This window comes from Macrobrachium rosenbergii, chromosome 42, assembly GCF_040412425.1.
Source record: "Macrobrachium rosenbergii isolate ZJJX-2024 chromosome 42, ASM4041242v1, whole genome shotgun sequence".
Lineage (NCBI taxonomy): Eukaryota > Metazoa > Arthropoda > Malacostraca > Decapoda > Palaemonidae > Macrobrachium > Macrobrachium rosenbergii.
The window spans coordinates 41921322-41943826 of NC_089782.1; the positions used below are offsets into that span (position 1 = coordinate 41921322).

General features: G+C 38.1%; 1 protein-coding gene across 5 annotated transcripts in view; it reads left to right on the plus strand.

Moving 5' to 3' along the window:
* LOC136828328 (metabotropic glutamate receptor 8-like) overlaps positions 1–22505 on the plus strand; it is an 811414-nt gene that overhangs the window by 778118 nt on the left and 10791 nt on the right. For all 5 annotated transcript variants that reach the window (XM_067086216.1, XM_067086217.1, XM_067086218.1 and 2 more), the window contains 2 exons: positions 11299–11627; positions 21487–21791. In XM_067086216.1, the coding sequence (XP_066942317.1) occupies positions 11299–11627; positions 21487–21791 (634 nt within the window). The remainder of the gene's footprint in view (positions 1–11298; positions 11628–21486; positions 21792–22505) is intronic.

The window sequence follows — 22505 nt, forward strand, 5'->3', positions numbered from 1 at the left end:
AAACAAAAACGGAAATATCAATAAATGCTGTGAGAAGATATAAAAAAATAATGCATGAAAGCTGAATACAAATTATTATTATTATTATTATTATTATTATTATTATTATTATTATTATTATTATTATTATTATTATTATTATTATTATTAAACACGATCGCTTTTAGAGCAAGCCAATAGGATCCTTAAATGCTACTATTATTATAATATAACTAATAGGAGATGAGCTAAATCATATTATTATTATTATTATTATTATTATTATTATTATTATTATTATTATTATTATTCAGAAGATAACCCCTATTTATACGGAACAAAGCTACAGGGGCCACTGACTTAAAACTCCATCTTTTGTCATAAGTTTGCGAGTAAAAATGAAAAACCTGAAAAAAACTGATGATTTATTAATAATAATAATAATAATAATAATAATAATAATAATAATAATAATAATAATAATTATTATTATTATTATTATTATTATTATTATTATTATTATTATTATTATTATTATTATACCAAATACGATCATTTTCTTTAGAGCAAGCCAAAAGGTCATCAGCAAACAAGACAAGGCTTAAAAAGAAAAAAAAAACAAAAATTCCCATATTTCAAAAACGCGAAAAACAAATCGAAGAAAATGACATCGAAACAACAAATGAAATGAAACAACAAAGGGCCGCCATTGTTAGTTATACTGCGGCCCGCTGCGGGACACGACGAGGTACAAAGCAAACTTGACCAATGTTACGTCTTTGTTCTTTTGGATGCGCAAATCACGGGAATGAACTCGACCGCTTTTGGGGATTTAATGGAGAATAGCGACGGAATGCAAAGTCTATGGAGGATAACGTTGGAATGCAAAGGCTATGGAGAATAACGATAGAATGCAAAAGTTATGGTGAATAACGATGGAATGCAAAAGTTATGATGAATGACGATGGAATGCAAAGGCTATGGTGAATAACGATGGGTTGCAAAGGCTATGGAGGATAACGATGGAATGCATAAGGCACAGAGAATAACGTTGGAATGCAAAGGCTAAAGAAAACAACGATGGAATGCAAAGGCTATAAATGAAAACAAATGCGATGATGGAATGCATAAGGTACAGAATGCAAAGGCTGCATAAGGTAGAGAATAACGATGGAATGCATAAGGTACAGAGAATAACGATGGAATGCATAAGGTACAGAGAATAACGATGGAATGCATAAGGTACAGAGAATAACGATGGAATGCATAAGGTACAGAGAATAACGATGGAATGCATAAGGTACAGAGAATAACGATGGAATGCAAAAGGTACAGAGAATAACGTTGGAATACAAAGGCTATGGAATTCAAAAACTACAACAATAACGTTGGTATGCAAAAGCAACTGAAAATAACGACGGAATGCAAGAACTACAAAGGATAACATTGGAATGCAAAAGAAAATAATGACAGACTACAAAAGCTGTGAACAATAACTGTGTTTTCTGAAAACCATTTGACCAGCCTCTGGTTAGGAGTCGAGTTTGTCATGAATTCTGAAGGAAAACCTTTAATGTTCCTTGTAACGACTGAGCTTATCTCAGTCTCTTCGTTACATAGAGTTATATTACCCAGACTTAAACCGATTATTTTCCAGATACGAATAATTAATTATCCCTTTTCTGAGGAACTAAATAATTTTGTCGCATGTTCAATAACAGCATATTTAATATATGGTTTCATTGCCAGTGTCGACTCCTGAGGACCCAATAGCTGATTGGTTGACTGATTGATTGGGTTATTCACTGAATGACTTTTATGAAATGGCGTAGCAAAAGACACAGTGGACGTTTAGTGTCTTCCCCCCGAGTCTTTTAAAAATAATGCTGTGAAAAACGCCCCGATGATCCCATTGAAAAATGTCTTTTTTTATCGTCCTACCTGGAAGCTTCCTGGAACCCCAGAATTAAAACAGGATGCGCTGTTGCTGATATACATAACAAAGAGTCTTTGAAGAGCTTAAACTCGAACACTGATAGTACATAAGAGACCCTGTTAGCAGATTTTATTTAAGGCTGTTGAATAAGTCCCCTCAGAAAATCAGAAGCCAAAGACTTCACTTTCACAGGAATGACGAGTCTCTTTTCCTGGAACGAACGGTCCAGGAGCAAAGATACTGGAAGACGGTCTTTTCAGCGCATGCCACCCAATTTTTTCAATAAAGGTGATAACTTGAGAGGCATTCAAGAAGAAATTGATGACATATCTATTCAGAAGGAGAAGTGACACGGAAGAGCGAGATGTTCAGGGAAGCTATAAACAGACCAAAACAAGTAAAAAATGCGCCAAAGTTTCTTCGGCGCAATCGAGTTTTGTGTACAGCCGCTACAGCGTATGATCAAGGCCACCGAAAATAGATCTATACTTCGGTGGTCTCGGTATAATGCTGTATGGGCCGCGGCCCATGAAACTTTAACCACGACCCGTTGGTGGCCTGGCCTATATCGTTACCAGACGCACGATTATGGATAAATTTAACCTTAAGTAAAATATAGACTACCGAGTCTAGAGGGTTGCAATTTGGTATGTTTGATGACTGGATGGTGGATGATCAACACACCAATTTGCAGCCCTCTAGCCTCAGTAGTTTTTCAGATCTGAGGGCGGACGGACAGGCAATAAACCATCTCAATAGTTTTCTTTTACAGAAAACTAAAACTTGGGCTTGCCTGCTGGACCGAACAAAAGTCGTAAAATGGCTTCCACAAATAAACTTTAAGAATTCATACAAGATAACAATGCAGTCTGGAGTCTTCGTCCTCCAGCCCTGATAAATATATAGATAAGTATAAATATGAAGAGTAATGTAAATATGAAGAACAGATTTTCTGTAAAAAACCAGGAACTAAAACCCTGAAAAATAAGTCCCCTATTGTTCCCGTGTCCTGAAAGATTAAAGCCATCTTGCTGGCTTAGTTTAGGTTGAGCCACCCTTGTGCCAAGGCGGGCCCTTACCCAAAGGTGGCATGCTAGCGTGGGTAAAGTATTAAAGGTTTCAATAAATCTGATGAGGACTCCAGGATTCTGACCCCCCCCAACAGATATGATCTACTCATCGTCAAGCAGATGCTGTTTATAGTTCATTTTGAAGAGGACAATAACGATCATTTATCAAAGAGTATCTGAATAAAAAAAAAAAACACAAAAAACATCAATGCCTCTCAAAACAAAAGACCCAGCGCGACTGTTCGGACTACAAAAGCACTGACTCACCGATACATCACACAACTGTTGAAAAACATCGCTGCAAAAGTGATTGAAACCGTTTCCAGCTGACCTGCTTCCTACATAGAAATCATCAGGATCGACCGATTGTTAACAGTCGCCCACCTGTGAGTGCGATTGGCTAAGCAATGAATAGGTCACCCAATAAAAAAAAGCGTTTGAAACTAATCAACGAAAACAGACCATTTGAGCTTTCATACGGATGATCAAAATGAATGTTGTATTTCATAAACAAGGAAGGGTAACAGAAAATATTAAAATCAGGGCAATGCCTCTCTAATGACGACTGTTGGATGTATTTTGGAATAAGAAGGAACTCAGCAATTTAGATCGACAGGGTGTCATTATTCTTGAAGTACACAAGAAACAAGAGTAAGCAGGGTATTATTATTATTATTATTATTATTATTATTATTATTATTATTATTCAGAAGATGAACCCTATTCATATGGAACAAGCCCAAGGGGGCCACTGACTGGAAATTCAAGCTTCCAAAGAAATACAGAAAGAAGAGATCTCACTTATCAAAAAGAAAAAATAAATTGATAAATAGATAAAAATGTATTAAAATGCAAGGAGAATAGCAATAGGGTAGTAATGCATTGCATCTTCGCTTGAGCTTCCAAAGTCCCAATGGCACGACATCCTCCGGGAGACTGTTCCACAAAGTTCTCCGCAGCAAACGAGAGATACAGCATCTTCTTCAAGTGAGTTACAATAGCCGTAATCAAATGGATGAGAGAGACCAGTAGGAGTAAAGATAAATCTAATAAAGAACAGGAAACGACGCAAAACGTTCTCACGACGAACTTTCCCGTGAGGTAATCGACATTTTCCGACGCTAGCCGCATCTTAGATGCGTCCATTCCAAAATCCTCGGCCGGGTCTGGAAGAAGAAGAAGAGCCTTAGGAAGTGTGTTTGTGTTATCTTTTGAAGTTGGGTTTCGTTTTCTTTAAAAGCGGAGGAGTATCTTTTTACAGGGGTAAAAACTTTCCTCTGTCTCAATTAGGCTCCGTGCCGAGAGGACAACTGACTTAATCATCTCTCTCTCTCTCTCTCACTTTTGGACTAAAGGTGTTCCCTGCCGCTCTTGGAGCAATCAAAATGTTCTCTCTCTCTCTCTCTCTCTTTTGGACTAAAGGTGTTCGCTGCCTCTCTATTAGCTAGCAAAATGTTCTCTCTCTCTCTCTCTCTCTCTCTCTCTCTCTCTCTCTCTCTCTCTCTCTCTCTCTCTCTCTCAGACGAGAGAAATCTTCCCTTCCTCACTGTCTGTTTAACTCTCTCCATTCCCACAAAAAATTCTCTCTCTCTCTCTCTCTCTCTCTCTCTCTCTCTCTCTCTCTCTCTCTCTCTCTCTCTCTCTCTCTCTCCTGACGTCTAGCAAATTTTCTTGACTGATGACCACGCGAAATATCAGACCATCGATAAATCAATCGCGAAATTTAGCTGACTGCCAAAAATTCGCTCGTTGTGCTTAATTGGTATTATTAGCGAGGGAAGAAAATTATCCGACAATTGATTTAAAAGTTCGGGATCTTAGACAGTTAGGATGACGGCAAAGTCCAAATCTCTTTTGCTGAGAGAGAGAGAGAGAGAGAGAGAGAGAGAGAGAGAGAGAGAGAGAGAGAGAGAGAGAGAGAGAGAGAGAGAGAGAGAGAGAGAGAGAACATTTTGTTTGCTCAAAGAGAGGCAGAGAATATTTTTAGGCAAAAAATGGAGAGATAGAGTATCTTACTTTCTCAACGAGAGGTAGAGACTACCTTTAGCCCAGGAAAGAGAGAGAGAGAGAATATTTTGCTTCCTCCACGAGAGGTAGAGACTACCTTTAACCTAGAAAAGAGAGAGAGACACACAGAGATACAGAGAGAGAGAGAATATTTTGCTTGCTCAACGAGAGGTAGAGACTACCTTTAGCCCAGAAAAGAGAGAGAGAGAGAGAGAGAGAGAGAGAGAATATTTTGTTTTCTCAACGAGAGGTAGAGACTACCTTTAGCCCAGAAAAGAGAGAGAGAGAGAGAGAGAGAGAGAGAGAGAGAGAGAGAGAGAGAGAGAGAGAATATTTTGTTTTCTCAACGAGAGGTAGAGACTACCTTTAGCCCAGAAAAGAGAGAGAGAGAGAGAGAGAGATTTAGTTTGAGAAAGAGAGGCAGAGAGATATTTAGTCAGAAAGAGAGGCAGAGAATATCTGAGTCAGAAAATGAGAGAGAGAGAGAGAGAGAGAGAGAGAGAGAGAGAGAGAGAGAGAGAGAGAGAGAGAGAGACTTCTTCATGCCCAAAGGCAGACAGATAGACATAGAAGCAGAGACAAGGCGAAAAAATACCTTTGGCCCAGGGAAAGACCGAAAATTTCTCTCACCCACACAGAACAAAACACAAGTTTTACCAGTGATTCTTCTCAGAGACTTAAAGTCTAATTTGCATATCTTATCAGCCGAGAGGAATGACGCTGTAAATCTTTAATGTCTAAAAGTTTTCTCTACGAAAAGTTTTCCTATCAACGTTTAGGATACCAGAACGAATGACATTCAGAATGACATTCTGAACAATAAATATTTCACTTTAATCAAATACTCTACTTAATCTTGGCAAAGCCTCCGAAACAACGGTTAAATATCAATGTTTAAGGAGCGTAAGCTTAATTAAAAGTTACAATAATGTATATGAATGACCATATTTTTCCAAATACAAAAAAATGGTTAAAAAAGGAACTTTGTCGACCGTTTGCACAACGGTCCTCTTCACTTGGCGGAAGAGGGCCGTTGTGCAAACGGTCGAAATCTCCCCCCCTTTTTTTTAACCTTTTTTGTATTTGGAAAAATACAGACGCTCCTATACATTATTGTGGCTTTTTAGTTTTCTGAAAAGAAAACCGTCGTACCGGCTTTGTCTGTCCGTCCGCACTTTTTTCTGTCCGCCCTCAGATCTTAAAAACTACTAAGGCTAGAGGGCTGCAAATTGGCATGTTGATCATCCACCCTCCAATCATCAAACATACCAAATTGCATCCATCTAGCCTCAGTAGTTTTTATTTTATTTAAAGTTAAAGTTAGCCTTAATCGTGCTTCTGGCAACGATATAGGATAGGCCACCAACGGCCCGTGGTTAAAGCCTCATGGGTCGCGGCTCATACAGCATTATACCGAAACCACCGAAAGATAGATCTATTTTCGGTGGCTTTGATTATACGCTGTAGCGACTGTACGGAAAACTCGATCGTGTCGAAGAAACTTCGGCGTAATTTTTACTTGTTTACTTATTATTTCCGGTCACAGTATAGTGATGCACCACAGGTAAACGTAAGCTTTCAAGATCCGTGCTTAATCAGTATATGGTAAACCAAAAAAGTTAGGTTTATCACAAAAACGTTTGATTAATATATGGCTGATTACATCTGCAATACCAATTAAAAATTTCTGTCCGTCATAAATCTAATTAATGTATGACCAAGTTCATTTGTGATAACAATGCAGTTTCCCAGTGTCAAAAAAATATTTGACAAATATTGATGAATATCTGACATAACAAAGCGAAATTTCCGCTTATCAGAACAATATTCATCCAGTAGCTGTCCAAGATTTTAGTAACAAATAAACTAAATTTCTCAGTTTGTCAATAACGTAAATATCTACGGAAGAACAGAAAAAACTACGTAACTGGCTTTTGTCTTGGTATTCTTAGGTCCCACGGGAAGACGGGTTTGCCAGTTTTCAATATTTGGCCGCCGAATTTTGCATTACGACAGAAGGTCCGAAAACGCCCAAGTTCGTCATATGGCGGTGCCGCGCGCGCGTGCACCTCTTCAGTTTGCCACCAATACTACCCTCTTGGGTCAGAGTTTCAGAATTCAGCAATAAGATGCTGAAAGATGCCAGATATGTCCAAGCAGCATATTTCACACCTCTGAGGGGAAATGATGTCTTATCCATTACAATCTGAAGTTCAGTTAAGCTGGAAGGTTAATATATGAAAGAGCATTTTTCTAGAACATCAAAGGAACGTTAACATAAATTGTATATTAACATCATTATAAAATATATGAAAACAGAAACGGAGATAGAGTTTGCTAAACAAAACATGTGGGCTATATGATGATGATGATGGTACATATTTATGGAACTACCACATTTAAAGCATTATGGACGAGCATGTTTACTGCCTTCGTCCTTCTTCTCTCTCTCTCTCTCTCTCTCTCTCTCTCTCTCTCTAAAAACCCTTAAAGGTCCTGCTTACGAAGGCTAATTGAGACATTCAAAAATACTATCATAACATCTTCACTTTTCTCTATGGGTCCCATCACACTAAGACTAACAGAGATGGTAAAAAATGCACATTTTCCTCTCGCTCTAATGTAAACTCTCTCTCTCTCTCTCTCTCTCTCTCTCTCTCTCTCTCTCTCTCTCTCTCTCCCTCCATACGACGACCGATATATTAAAAAATGCACTTTTTTCGCTCCTCTGGCTCTAATGTAAGTTCTTTCCAGACAATCCCTTTCTTCTTTGTCTAAAATCCAAAGGGCGTCTTAAAAGCAATGCGATGTCTTACTGACATGGCTGGAGGTGGAGGGGGCCGGTGTGGGGAAGGGTTAGCGGGATGGAGGGGGTGGGGGGTGGGGATTTGGGAGAGAGGGGGCGGGCGGGTAATACCTTGGCCTTAATCTCCCTCTGCTGGACTCATGATGTAACTAAGATTTCCATCTTGGCTAAAAGGGGAGAAATAAAAACACTTGAAGACTTGCCAGGAGAGAGTTAATCAGATGAGATAAATATGAGATGCTGGGAAATGAGAATATGATTTTAAAGCGCCAGTAAAAAAGTGACATGAATCTGAGAAATGACATGACCATCGAGTGGTAGGTCGAGGTCATGTCACATGAAAAGGGAAGACTCGTCGTATATATATGAAGGAGAATGAGAATATGATTTTAAAGCGCCAGAAAAATTGACATGAATCTGAGAAATGATATGGCCATCGAGTGGTAGGTCGAGGTCATGTCAGATGAAAAGAGGAGAATGGTCATAGATATATGAAATGACATGAGTTGGAAAAATATGAATATATTAGTGACGTACGCGGTAATGTCATGCGAAAACGGAAGGAGCATATGACATATAATTGGAAATGATACGACTGGTAAAAGGACCAAGAAAGATAATTATTAGAAATGGAAATAAAGTAATCAAATTGAGAATTAAAAATGTATTTCATAAAAGGACCGAAAGAGACTCATGATATCACCCTAAGAAGGCAGACGATATAGACCACACATAAAAAATAACACATAAAATCAAGACTATTTGTAGGACTAAATATATGTAAGACCCTAATCCCCATAACCTACAAAGGCTAAAGAGAATTAACCGAACATTTGCAATCGTTTTTTTATCTGAGAAAATAAACCTATTTTTCATCTGAAGAGATCCAGTTTTTTATCTGAAATCATTCTATTTTTTATCTGAAAAATATTCCTATCTTTTATCTGGAAAAAAATCCTATTTTTTATTATGGAAAAGATCCTATTTTTATCTGGGAAAAATCCTATTTTTATCTGGAAAAAAATCCTATTTTTATCTGGAAAAATCCTACTTTTTACCAAGGAAAAATCTTATTTTTCGTCTGGGAAAAAAATTCCTACTTATCAGGAACAAAATATCTTTATTGTGAAAAAATATAATCTTTTTATCTGAAAAAAATCATACTTGCATCTTTAAAAAAATCCTATTATTTATCTGAAAAAATCCTATTATTTTATGTAGAAAAAATCCTATTTAACATCTTTAAAACCTATTATTTTATGTAAAAAAAAAATCCTATTTAACATCTTTAAAAAAAATGAGGCGGTCTTTTTGAGAAACGAGTCGATTGCGTCATCACTCCAAACGCAAGAACAAATAAGTAGCAGATCCTCCTCCTCCTCCTCCTCCTCCTCCTCCCCCTCCTCCTTCTCCTCCTCCTCCTTCCTCCTCCTCCTCATCCTTCCTCACTCCTCCTCACTCCGCTGCCCTGCACCTAAAAGAGGGCCGAGATAAGTTTGAGAAAAGCTCCATTTTTTTTTTTTTACTTTTTTTTTTTTATAAAGCTCCCAATAATGATTTCCTCCGACCATCCGCTCCGATGCAGATCACAGGGACGCGGCTGCATTTATCATGCTCAAGCAATCTGACTGGTGCCTCTCTCCGGTATGTGCGAGAGAGAGAGAGAGAGAGAGAGAGAGAGAGAGAGAGAGAGAGAGGGGGAGTTTCTCTCTTCTTTATTAATCCTCAAAGAGCGACGCTCTCTCTCTCTCTCTCGGCTTTTGTCGTTTGTTTACGTGGCTGTCTCTCTTTTACTTTCTTTACACGTATGTATGTGTATGTATGTATGTATGTATGTAGCATGTATATATATATATATATACATATGTATATCATAAATATATGGATTATTTATATATATGTATATGTATATATCATACATGTATGGATTGTTTATATATATATATATATATATATATATATATATATATAATGTATTTTTATACATATATTGTACACATATTCAGTCAAAAGGTTAAAAAAAAAATATGACAATAAACAAAGGCTTCAGTCAAATACCAACGGTAACTGATGAATGACTGTCTGCAAGTAATACAGAAACTGACAAATTCAATTACGTTACATAAGAATATCACAACAAAATCACCGATAACTGATAAGACATAACGGGACCAATTAGGTCCCCAGGTAAGAACGGGACACGAGGCATTAACCTGCAAATGAATAATGTTTGTATTGTAAAACTTAGTAAAAACAAAATCTGATTGTTAATTGTAACACGTAACAAAAATGTGAACCTAATACCTCATATATTTTTTAAGTAAATAGCTTTATTCTTTTTTGTCGATGTGGTTGTTAGATAAAAGCATTTGATGGTCCTGGGATATTTAGATTATTTTATGGATGAGACTATTATTGTGGTCGATGTTTTTCCTATACAGTATTTACTATTGTTGGATTAAGGTGGCATTGCGAAAGGAAGATCTCATTGCTTCGTAAGAAGGTATCACACGGTGGCACTTGGCACGAGAAATTCAACCTGAGTGGTAAAGCTGATGCCCCGTACGTTAATTGATTGAACTGAATATAGAATTTAGGCCAAAGGCCAAGCACTGGTACCTATGAGGCCATTCAGCGCTGAAACGGAAATTGACAGAAAGTTTGATAGGTGTAACAGGAGGAAAACCTGGCAGTTGCACTACGAATCAAATGTTAGGAGAGGGTGGAAAGTAAGATAGAAGAAAGATAAGAATGGAGGTACAGTAAAATGAATGAAAGGGGTTGCAGCTAGGGGCCGAAGCCACCCTGCAAAGAACCTTAAGTTTTGCCTACGGTGTATCACATGAGGTGCACTGACGGCACTAACCCCCTACGGGGGACCTCCTTTGTAGGAAACTCACTTTGAAGTCTCTTTCCTCCAACTTTTTTTTTTTTGAGACATAGAGCAAAATTTAATTTCAAGATGCCAAGAGACTTTAAAAGAATACGCTCATGACAAACCTCATTTTCGCAGTACATGACATCAGAGATTTTTTCTAATGCGCTTAAGAGCAACCTCCTAGTAGCGGCACATTAAGCCCAGGAGAATTTTTTAGTAGAACATTAGGTCTAAGGTATTTTTTAAAAATCGCTCCTAAGAGAACCCCCTTTTTAGCAGTACATTAGGTCTAAGAGATTTTTTTAAATGCGCTTCAGAGGAACCCCCTTTTTTAGCAGTACATTTGGTCTGAAAGATTTTTTAAAATGCTCTTTAAGAGAAACCCTTTTTTTTAGCAGTACATTAGGTCTAGAGATTTTTTACAAATGCTCTCAAGAGAAAACCCTTTTTTAGCAGTACATTAAGCCTTTTTAATGCGCTTCAGAGAAACCTCCTTTTAGAAACACATTAGGTCTAAAAGAGTTTTAAAAAATGCAATAAAGAGAAACTTCCATTTAGCAGCACTTTAAGCCTAAGAAGTTCTTTCAGCAGCTCCAATTAAATCGTCTCCTTTCCTCAACAGCTCCCTAGGCCTACTGTGCACCCTCCTGACGACTATCACCTTCATCCGCTACAACACGACCCCGGTCATCATGGCCAGCGGCAGGGAGCTGTGCTACGTCCTCCTGGCGGGCATCGCCCTCTGCTACCTCATGACCTTCGTGATCCTCGCCCCACCTTCTACCTCCACCTGCGCCCTCCTCAGGATTGGCCTGGGCACGGGCCTCTGCATCTGCTACTCGGCCATCTTCACCAAGACCAACAGGATCTCCAGGATATTCAACAGAGGCATGAAGTCCATCAAGAGGCCTTCCTACACTTCGCCCAGGTCGCAGATCGTTATCTGTATGGGTAAGTTGGGACTTCTGTTTGTTTGTGCTTGTGTGTGTGTATAAGTGCCTTGGCATGGGGCATTAGTGCCTCAAAGGAAGGGCGCTTCGTAGGGCACCAAAGCTCATTTACTAATGAAACAGCACTAACAGAGATGGATGGATGGCAACCGACACGAGACCCCATACGCCTGAGCACGCACAAACAAACTCGTACTTTTATGCGAGAGACCGAGTCTGTGTGTGTGTGCGTGTGTGTGTGTGTACAGGGTTGCGCGATTCCACACTCATCACATGTTGCAGTGCAAGAAAATTGTGAGTGGAATCACTAAAAGTTCCATCACTGTAACAACTCTGTTCTTTTCCAGGCTCTGAAAACTGAGAATCAGATCAAATTTCATTTTCCGTAACGAATTTAGGCGTGAAAAAAAAATCAAGCATAACTTCAGCTGCGAAATATCATCTGTTATTTCCTATTTGGATTCTAATGTTACTTCAGTAAACGGACAACGACAAATTAGAGGAATTTATTTCTGGTGATAGAAATTCATTTCTCGGTATAATGTGGTTACGATTCCACAGTAAGCTATAGGTCCCGTTGCTAGGTAACCAAATGGTTCTTAGCCACTTGAAATAAGTCTAATCCTTCGGGCCAGCGCTAGGAGAGCTGTTAATCAGCTCAGTGGTCTGGTTAAACTAAGGTATAGGCCTACTTAACTAGCTCTTCAGGGATGAAGATGAACAAGCAAAAGACGATAAATTTCTAAAATTATCACTAAATTTCTCAAATCATCTCACCTGTACTGCATTATCCACACATTTTCTATATTGTCCGGTTAAACAATTTCATTTATAAGCGATACCACTGTCCGGAGCTCTTTTGTAGGAATACCCAAATGCAGTACTTCAGTACTTCAGTCGTGGATTTTGGAAAGTGATCAAAACATCGTTAAACAAAAATTAAGAGAAAGTATACAAATCTTACCTCCCTTTGATAGATGCCAAGTCCCATCGAACAGCCAATTGCAGGTCTAAGCGATGCTAAACAGTACGCCACACACCCCAGCACCCTTACAACACCGTAACAACATCCGAATCTACAAAGTCAACTGAGTAACCGTTACTCTTGGCTTGGTGAGTTTGACTAACTAGTTCCCAGGCAAGGACGATGGACACCATAACACAATACATCTCAGTCTTCTTTCTAATTGGTACAGGACATAGCACCTGAGTAAAGTAAGTATACCTTGGTTTAACCAGACCACTGAGCTGATTAAGTTAACAGCTCTCCTAGGGCTGGCCCGAAGGATTAGACTTATTTTATGTGGCTAAGAACCATTTGGTTACCTAGCAAGGGACCTTCAGCTTATTGTGGAATCCGAACCACATTATACCGAGAAATGAATTTCTATCACCTGAGAATAACCTTTCTTACGACAGGGTAATTGTCCTGACTATGCAACTGCAGAAATATATATTTAATAATAGTTATTAAAAGTTGAATTATATCAATTTTATATACGGTCGAAGAAATGAATCGCTGGGACGCGGAATGTTTTAAAGCGATTTTTTTATATTTTCGTTATATAAATCGACTTCTTTGCTGCACGAGAGAGAGAGAGAGAGAGAGAGAGAGAGAGAGAGAGAGAGAGAGAGAGAGAGAGAGAGAGAGAGCAATATTTCTTAAATATGAGGCATGGAATAATCAACATTATTCCGGTACGTAAAAATATCGAATATTTCGACTACATGAAAATAAAAAATAGTATTTTGAATATGAATATTATATATATATATATATATATATATATATACACATATAGAAATATATATATATATATATACCTCTTTCAGGCTATCTGAGCTGTTATGCATATGTCTGCCCAAACGCGAATCATAATCCCTGTTCAAAATATAGGATTACAGTCATGTTTTGTTGGATGCAGTCGACTTCCATTTCCGAAATGGTCAGTCCATCTCACGGTTCAACGTCGAGGTAATGGAGAGGTGAGGCCACGACACAAAGGCACAGAGTGTGTTGTTGGACAAAGACTGCTGCCAATGCATATACAAATGCATACAGAGGAACTGACCGAACTCCGAATCTGTTATTCTTTCCTGGCGGCGTTGGTTTAGCCTGGGGAACGAAAAATAACGCGTATGTATGTGTGTGTGCATATATATATATATATATATATATATATATATATATATATATATATATATATATATATATATATATATATATATATATAAAATCAAAATCACAAATCATCTACGTGATTTGTTCATCCATATCTATATATATATATATATATATATATATATATATATATATATATATATATATATATATATATATATATATATATATATATATATAATCAAAATCACAAATCATCTACGTATATATATATAAATGTTAATAATGAATGTGTGAATGTATACCATTCACCAAAGTAATTACAGTTATTTCTCGTCGATAACCCACGCGTTTCTCTTGCCCCAACACCAAAGCGATTATTATTTTTTATATTTACTTTTCATGTACAAAGAACTTTTTATCATGAACCGTCCTCCTCCCTCCCTCCCCAACTACCTCCACCCTCTCCCGTCCCAAACCTTCTCCCACCCCACTGTCTACCTACCCACCCCACCCGGCCTCTCGCTCCTTCGCCGGTAATCACCTGAGCTCACCTGGCTATTACCTGGCCCTGTATGGGAATGACAGTTCGGGGAGGAGGGGAGGAAAGAAGGCGGCGAGTGAAACTTCTGAAGGAGGTGACGCTCAAAGGCCCTTCTGCTGGCGCCGGGCACTGACTGGATGAGAGTCATTTCATTGACGTCAAGTACAGGCGTCGTGGTATTAATGGAAATGTCTTCTTTTTTTCTTTTTACCGTGATGGAAAAAGTCACTCTGCTCTTAACTCCCTTGTGGATTGATGTTTTTTTTTCTCTCCTGGAGTAACTTGTCTCTTGCAGGTTATATGTATGTATATATATACATATATATAATACATATATAATATATAATATACTGTGTATATATATATATATATATATATATATATATATATATATATATATATATATATATATATATATATATATATATATATATATGTGTGTGTGAGTATTTGTTTAGATTTTTAGTTTTAATTTTACGTCTTTATCTGTTTGCCATGAAACTGCTGGTATATTTTTTATTCAATTGTTATTTCTTCCTGTGTTACAATAATTTTCTTCTTTCCTCAGTTCTGCTCCGAACTTGTATTTATCGCATGGTAATACTGGTACACTTCTTTAACCATAATTGCTATGGTCATTCAGCGCCGAAAGGGAAATTGAGAGTAGGAAAGTCTTGAAAGGTGTAACAGGAGGAAAACCTCGCAGTTGCACTCTGAAACAATTGTTGGGAGAGGGTGGAAAGTAAGAGGGAAGAAAGATAATATGAACTGAGGTACAGTAAAAGGAATGAAATGGGTTGCAGCTAGAGGCCGGAGGCACGCTGCAAAGAACCTTAAGTAATGCCTACAGTACACCGCATAAGGTGCACTGACGGCACTGCCCCCCTACGGGGTTACTCACAAGATATCTGTAACCTGCCTCTTAGAAAATGGAGGATGATAGATGATATTGCCAAAACTCCTTCGATTCCGATGGAATGTGATTCCTAGACAAATTTCCTTCCGGAATCAGCTAGATCCGAAAGGAAACAATTTTCAGCGCCACATTCATCAGTACCTCACGGGGTGCACTGTAGGCATTATTAAAGGTTCTTTGCAGCGTCCCTTCGACCCCTAGCTGCAACCCCTTTCATTCCTTCCATCTTGTTCGTATTATCAAACCCAACCTCCTGGCAATTATTTCACAGTGCAACTGCGAGGTTTCCCTCCTGTTACACCTTTCAAACCTACCTACTCTCAATTTCTTTTCCAGCGCTGAATGACCTCGTAGGTTCCAGTGCTTGGCCTTTGGCCTAAACTCCATATTCCATCCGCATTATCAAAGGAAAAGCCAAACTCAATGTTATTCACAGTGTTCACACACCATAACTAGCCTTTGGATCCTTGAAAACGACGCTTGATTTGATTCGATTTTGTGAAGGCTGTCAAGGCCAGCCCTGGGACGCTTTCGACCAACCAGCGCTTTAGACAGAGACAATAGGGAGTTGGAGTGGTTAGACAGCAAGACAGAGAGGTGCAGAAAATAATGGAGACAGAGCACAAAGATCTAAAGGTGGAATAGTTAGAGAGGTTGGACGGCTCGACTGAAGAAAGGAAGTTAAGGGAAATTATGCAAAGCCGAATTTAGTCCGTACTGAACTTGGATGGGTGTCCATCCATCCATCCACCTACATTGCTCACTTCACCGCTAGTCTCGCTGAAGTGAAGTTCAACAACACTAGGTCCTCTGGTTTCTTAGAACTGAAGACGGAGTCTGACGAGAGTGACAGTGGGTCACATTGAGGCCTGAAAGGTCATCGAAATCAGTGGGTACACTGAAAAGCTGCTACAGTAAGAGGAATATTAAGATGACGCAGTAATGCTCGGGATCTAATTTCCATATTGATGATGTCGATATAGGGACTCCATAATTATCATTAATTACGCAGCAACTAATTATTGGATGTCGTGCACTGAGCATTACTATCAAAGGAGAGACAGAGAGAGAGGGTGTTAGGAGAGAGGGAGAAACGGAGACACGTGCCTCTGAAACAGCTGTTTGATATTTTTTTATTTTTACCGTTTCATGAACATTTGATTTAATCTTTTATTTATCTCCAGCTTGTCTTTTTGATATTGTATATTCACTTTGTGTACCTTTACAACTAAAAGATATTAATCATTTACTCATTAATTTACCTTCATATCATCTTTGCTTGCTCAAAAGACTTACCTTTGAGCTATATGAATAACAGGTTCAACAACATACGTTAGGTTAGGTTAGGCTAGGTTAAGAAATGGGAATTTAGGCTAGCCCCTGTAACATCTCGCTAGCCATGTTCAGGTCAACTGTTAATGGATATTTAAAAATTGATTGCCTGGAAGAGATGATTTCTAGATAGATAATTCAGGTTACGTCAGGTTAAATTAGGTTCGGGGATGGGAAGTTAGGCTAGCGATCATTTAACAAAACTTCACGCAGTTCAAATTACCTGTTGATGGAGTTCAGGGGAACTTGATTTTATGGAAGAGATGTTTTCTTCCTAGATACTTTGCGTCAGGTTAGATTAGGTTAGGTTAGGTTAAGGGATGGGGAGTTAAGCTAGCGCCCATTTCAAAAACATCACGCTAACCATATTCACATTATAAGTTGGTGGACCTCAGTGGGAACATAATTTCATGAAACCGATGATTTATTGACAAAAATCATCGCCTATGATGAAAATCCCACAGGAAGGATGTTCCCAGACGGTCATTACTTATGAGGCAATCTTTTGAGAGTCGGTAGTTTGCTTCTTAAAGCTTTGCATCAGTGCTTTGTAAGAAGCACTTCAATATGCAAAACCCTTGGCGATCAAACTCTTGGCGCCAAGATCTTCTTGATCGTCTTGGTGTATCTCAAGGCCATTTCATTTCTGAGGAAGAACGAGTAATTGTGCAGTTCTAAAGGAGGATAAGGTGGGACTGAAGAAGGAGGGGAAGAAGGCAAAGGAGGATGAGAAGATGTAGGAGGATGCAGGATGCTTTAGAAGAGGAGGAAGAGGAGAGAAATAAACTGAAAATCTGCCAAAAGTGTTGACATCAGCAGAAGCCAGCGATACGATATCGCCTAGGAAGCATTTTCCTCTCTCTCTCTCTCTCTCTCTCTCTCTCTCTCTCTCTCTCTCTCTCTCTCTTATTTCCCCGCTGCATTTATGAATGCTGACGAAAATGTTGACAGTTTATGGGCGTGAAAAACAAATGGCACTCGAGGGCCGTAGGGTTGGTTTTCCCGCTGCGAGTAAAGGAGAAAGCGCCCTTACGTGCCTTAAGGACGGAAAAGTGGGTGGCAGAAGTAATGATAGCTCGTAAAAACACCACAATGCACGTATTAACCTGTAATGAGAGAGAGAGAGAGAGAGAGAATCATGATATTCATTTAGTTAAAGTTAAAGGCAAAAATATTACCATGAACTTAGAGAGAGAGAGAGAGAGAGAAGAGAGAGAGAGCATAAGACTTACCCAACTAAAAATGAAAAAGAAATGAGTAATGAGAGACAGATGGCGAAACAGAGAGACAGAGAGAGAGAGAGAGAATACAAATATAGGAAAACAAATACAAAATATAAACTCTTCATAGAAGAGAAAGAGAGAGAGAAAGACGAATATATGAAAACAAATACAAAATATAAGCTCTTCATAAAAGTGAGAGAGAGAGAGAGAGAGAGAGAGAGAGAGAGAGAGAGATAAGATTCACCTCATTAAAATATATGAAGGAAAGAAAAATATGTTAAACAAAAACTTCGCGAGGAGCAGTAACCCATCTCATTCCGCACCAAAGCCGCGCAAAATGAAATAAAAAAAAAAAAAAAAAAGGAAAAAGGCGAATGACCATAAAGTGGAAACATGAGACATGAAAATGCCATAAAAAAAGAAAATTACGAAATATGAGAGAGAGAGAGAGAGAGAGAGAGAGAGAGAGAGAGAAATAGCTAATGCAGGAGAAGAGAGAAACAAGAGTTAGCGCTGCAGTGTCATAGATTAATGACATTCCATCAATATTATTTATATATATATATGTATATATATATATATATATATATATATATATATATATATATATATATATATATATATATATATATATATATATGACTCAAATTTTGTAAGTTTGAAGTCGCCATTTTTTGAACAATGGTCGAATTACCGCCATGATTATCATAATTTAAAGATATACAAGTAAAAAATTGCGCCGAAGTTTCTTCGGCGCAATCAAGTTTTCTGCCACGGCCCGGTGGTGGCCTGTGTTGTTGGCACCTATAGAGGTGCCAGACGCACTATCATGGCTAACTTTAACCTTAAGTAAAATGAAAATTGCTGTGGCTAGAGGGCTGCAATTTGGTATGTTTGATGATTGGAGGGTGGATGATCAACATAACAAACTGCAGCCCTCTAGCCTCAGTAGTTTTTAAGATCTGAGGGCGGGCAGAAAAAGTGCGGATGGACAAAGCCATCTCAATAGTTTTCTTTCACAGAAAACTAAAATTACCAATCGGTGCATGAGGATGAGTCTGCTAGCCTTACACCGTCGCAGATGGTCACGGGGAATACATACCAAAGCCGTCTGGCATTCACAGATGGTAACCCGCCCAAGTGCTGACCAAGAGCACCGTTACTTCGCTTTGATAAAAGAACACAGGCGGTGTAACGAACGTGTTATTACCACCTATAATTATGGATTATGAGGCGCATTTCATATTAATACGGTATCTCAGATTACTAAGTAAATTATAACAGTATCTTTCCTGTAATTCCTAACGATCATTGTCATCATCCATTCATAATGTTTTGCTGATGCCGTTATCTTATTAACCGTTATATGATAATAATGCCATTAATTTTTTTTTAGTATCTTTAGCAACGCAAGTCAGGCACTAAGACAGTGAACGATCTACTGACATCGAGAGAAAGATTTGTGAGGATTCCGAGAATTCCGGAAGTGGGAAAGGTCCCAGGAGGCTAAAATTATTTATGAGGGAGAACAAAACGACTTGCAGCAAATTTCTTAGTCTATGATAAATTCTTAAAAAACAACCGCATACAGAAAACAAATACTATTATTATTATTATTATTATTATTATTATTATTATTATTATTATTATTATTATTATTATTATTATTATTATTATTATTATTATTTGAGTAATAAAAATCAACAATTATATAGTAAATATATTTACTATATAATTGTAGATTTTTATTACTCAGATTGTTTTTCACGAAATTGTGAATCTATTATTATTATTATTATTATTATTATTATTATTATTATTATTAATTCAAATAACAAGATGCCAAAATAAAATGCTACTCAAAGATAAGTTGCTTCCGTTGAGGGAAAAAAAAAGCATGCTGATAAAAAGTTCGTGTAGTTCAACGGCAAAAACTCATACATGGGGCGAATACTAATTATCGTGCCTAAGAAGAAAAAAATCTGTAATCAAGACTGTTTTGTTTAGAGAATGTTTTCTAAAACAATTACGCCAAAAAAAAACACAATCACACATTCAGAGCACAAACAAAATACCCACTGTAGTACAGTATTTTGATCCCCCCCCTTCCCCAACACGAAAATAAAAAAGAAAAACATCTCCAACAAAACTTTCGTTAACTTGTACGAAGTTTCTTCTCATCCTTAAGGTCAGCTGGCTCCATGGCTGCTTCTTCTCACTTGAAGACCAAGGAGAGAAAGACCATTTTTTTTCTGTCACTGCGTTTCTCGTTAGTGTTTTTTTTTTAACTTTGTTTTGGATGATTCTACATGTTCATGAGGAAAAACTATAAATAAGACAAGATATTAGGAAGTATATATATATATATATATATATATATATATATATATATATATATATATATATATATATATATATATATATATATATATATATATATATATATATATATATATATAAGCGAATCCCCAGGAAAATGACAGGCAGAAGGTGAGTACCAAGCGCTTTCACGTTTATTAACGCACATCTGGTTGTTTGGTCTTAGGTTCAGTTTGTGACAGCTCGATCCCGGATTATCCTGGATTAACTTTCTGTTTATTACCCTTTGACAACTGACCATCTGGTATTCTTGTTCTTTTTGTTTACTTTGTAACCTTCTTTATATCTGTGTCTCATTCGTGCCCCGACGATGGTTAATAAACGTGAAAGCGCTTGGTACTGAACTTCTGCCTGTCATTTTCCTGTGGGATTCGCTTATATGTATACATGTATATGTATACATATACAGTATATATGTATATATATAATGTATATACACATATTTCTATATAAATATATAATATAATATATAATATATATATACATATATATATATATATATATACATATATATATATATATATATATATATATATATATATATATATATATATATATATATATATATATATATATAGAGAGAGAGAGAGAGAGAGAGAGAGAGAGAGAGAGAGAGAGAGAGAGAGAGCAGAGATACGGCGCTGAACTCGGGGAAAGCGACGCCATAGGGCGAAAGGGAGTCGGGAGAGATACCATGACACTCTTTGATACCTTTTCCAGAAATACCATAAAGAGAAAGATTTAAAAGGCTCATTAGTTGGCCCCTAATTATCCTAATTACGGGAAGCATAAAATAGCAGTGTTTCCGTACCTTCTCTTCTTGGAAGACCTCCTCCTCCTCCTCCTCCCCCCCGATAGATGACCTCCGACAGGGGGTGAGGGGCGGGGGACTTCTCTGCCCCTTCTGTCAAAAGAACAATAAAGGGGAAAAATATTATCTTGCATCTTTGTATTTTGAGACCTATGAACTGCTATGGGTTAGTGCAAAGCTTTTGGAAAGCCAATTTCTGTCCCCTTTTTTATAATGGTGAATTTTGATGTTTGAAAATTTAGGACATGTTGACACTACTACAATTGACAGCTTCAGCTATCATTAGATAAGTCTAGACGGTTCTCTCAGTAAATGATGCTGTTACGTCATATTAGAAAATTAATGCCTTTAAATAATTCCACAACACTTTAAATTGAGATTTCTTGTTTTTAAATGTTACCATATATACTGTATATCATGATTGTCACGAGTAGTTAACCTCTAAATCTTCTCCTTTTTAAGAAAAATAACAGCCACTTCCCTCAAACAACCTGTCACAACTTCACCATCTCCTCTGTGTTCCCCCAAACAAGGCCTGGTCGGCGTGCAGCTGGTCGGAGTGGTGGCGTGGATGTTGGTGGAGGTCCCCACCACCAAGGAGGTCTACCCGTACCGCCTGGTGGCGGTGCTGACCTGCGGCATCTCCAACATCTCCCTCATCCTGTCGCTGGCCTACAACATGGTGCTGATCCTGCTCTGCACTGTCTACGCTTTCAAGACTCGGAAGATTCCCGAGAACTTCAACGAGGCCAAGTACATCGGCTTCACGATGTACAGCACCTGCATTGTCTGGCTGGCTTTCGTGCCCATCTACTTCGGAACCAATAACGACTACAAGGTGAGCAGACCCACACAGAGAGAGTCGTTTGTACTGTCCCTCTTGCATGTATGCTGGAGATTTCTGCCACTCAGTGTCAGTAGACCAATACGACTATACGGTGAGGAGGCCCACGGAGAGATCTTTTGCACTGTCCCTCTTGCATGTATGATGTAGATTTCTACCACTCAGTATCAGTAGACCAATAACGACTGCAAGGTGAGAAGAACTATGGAAAGATTCGCTTGTAGTCCCTCTAGCTTGTATGCTGTAGATTTCTATCACTCAGCATCAGTAGACCAATAACGACAGTAAGGTGAGGAGACCCAAGGAAAGATTCGTTTGTACTGTTCCTCTTGCATGTATGCTGTACGTTTCTACCACTCAGTATCAGTAGACCAATAACGACCACAAAGTGAGACTCACAGAGAGATTCGCTTGTAGTCCCTCTTGCATGTATGCTGTACATTTCTACCACTCAGTATCAGTAGACCAATAGCGACCACAAGGTGGGGACTCCACCCACGGAAAGATTTGCTTGTAGTTCCTCTAGCTTGTATACTGTAAATTTCTACCACTCAGTATCAGTAGACCAATAACGACTACAAAGTGAGCAGACCCACAGAAAGATATGTTTGCCCTGTCCCTCTTGCATGAGTTTGTAAATTTCTACCACACAGGATCAGTACTCTAAGAGATGTCTTAGTTGTAAAGAAGAAACCGGTCAGGATTTAC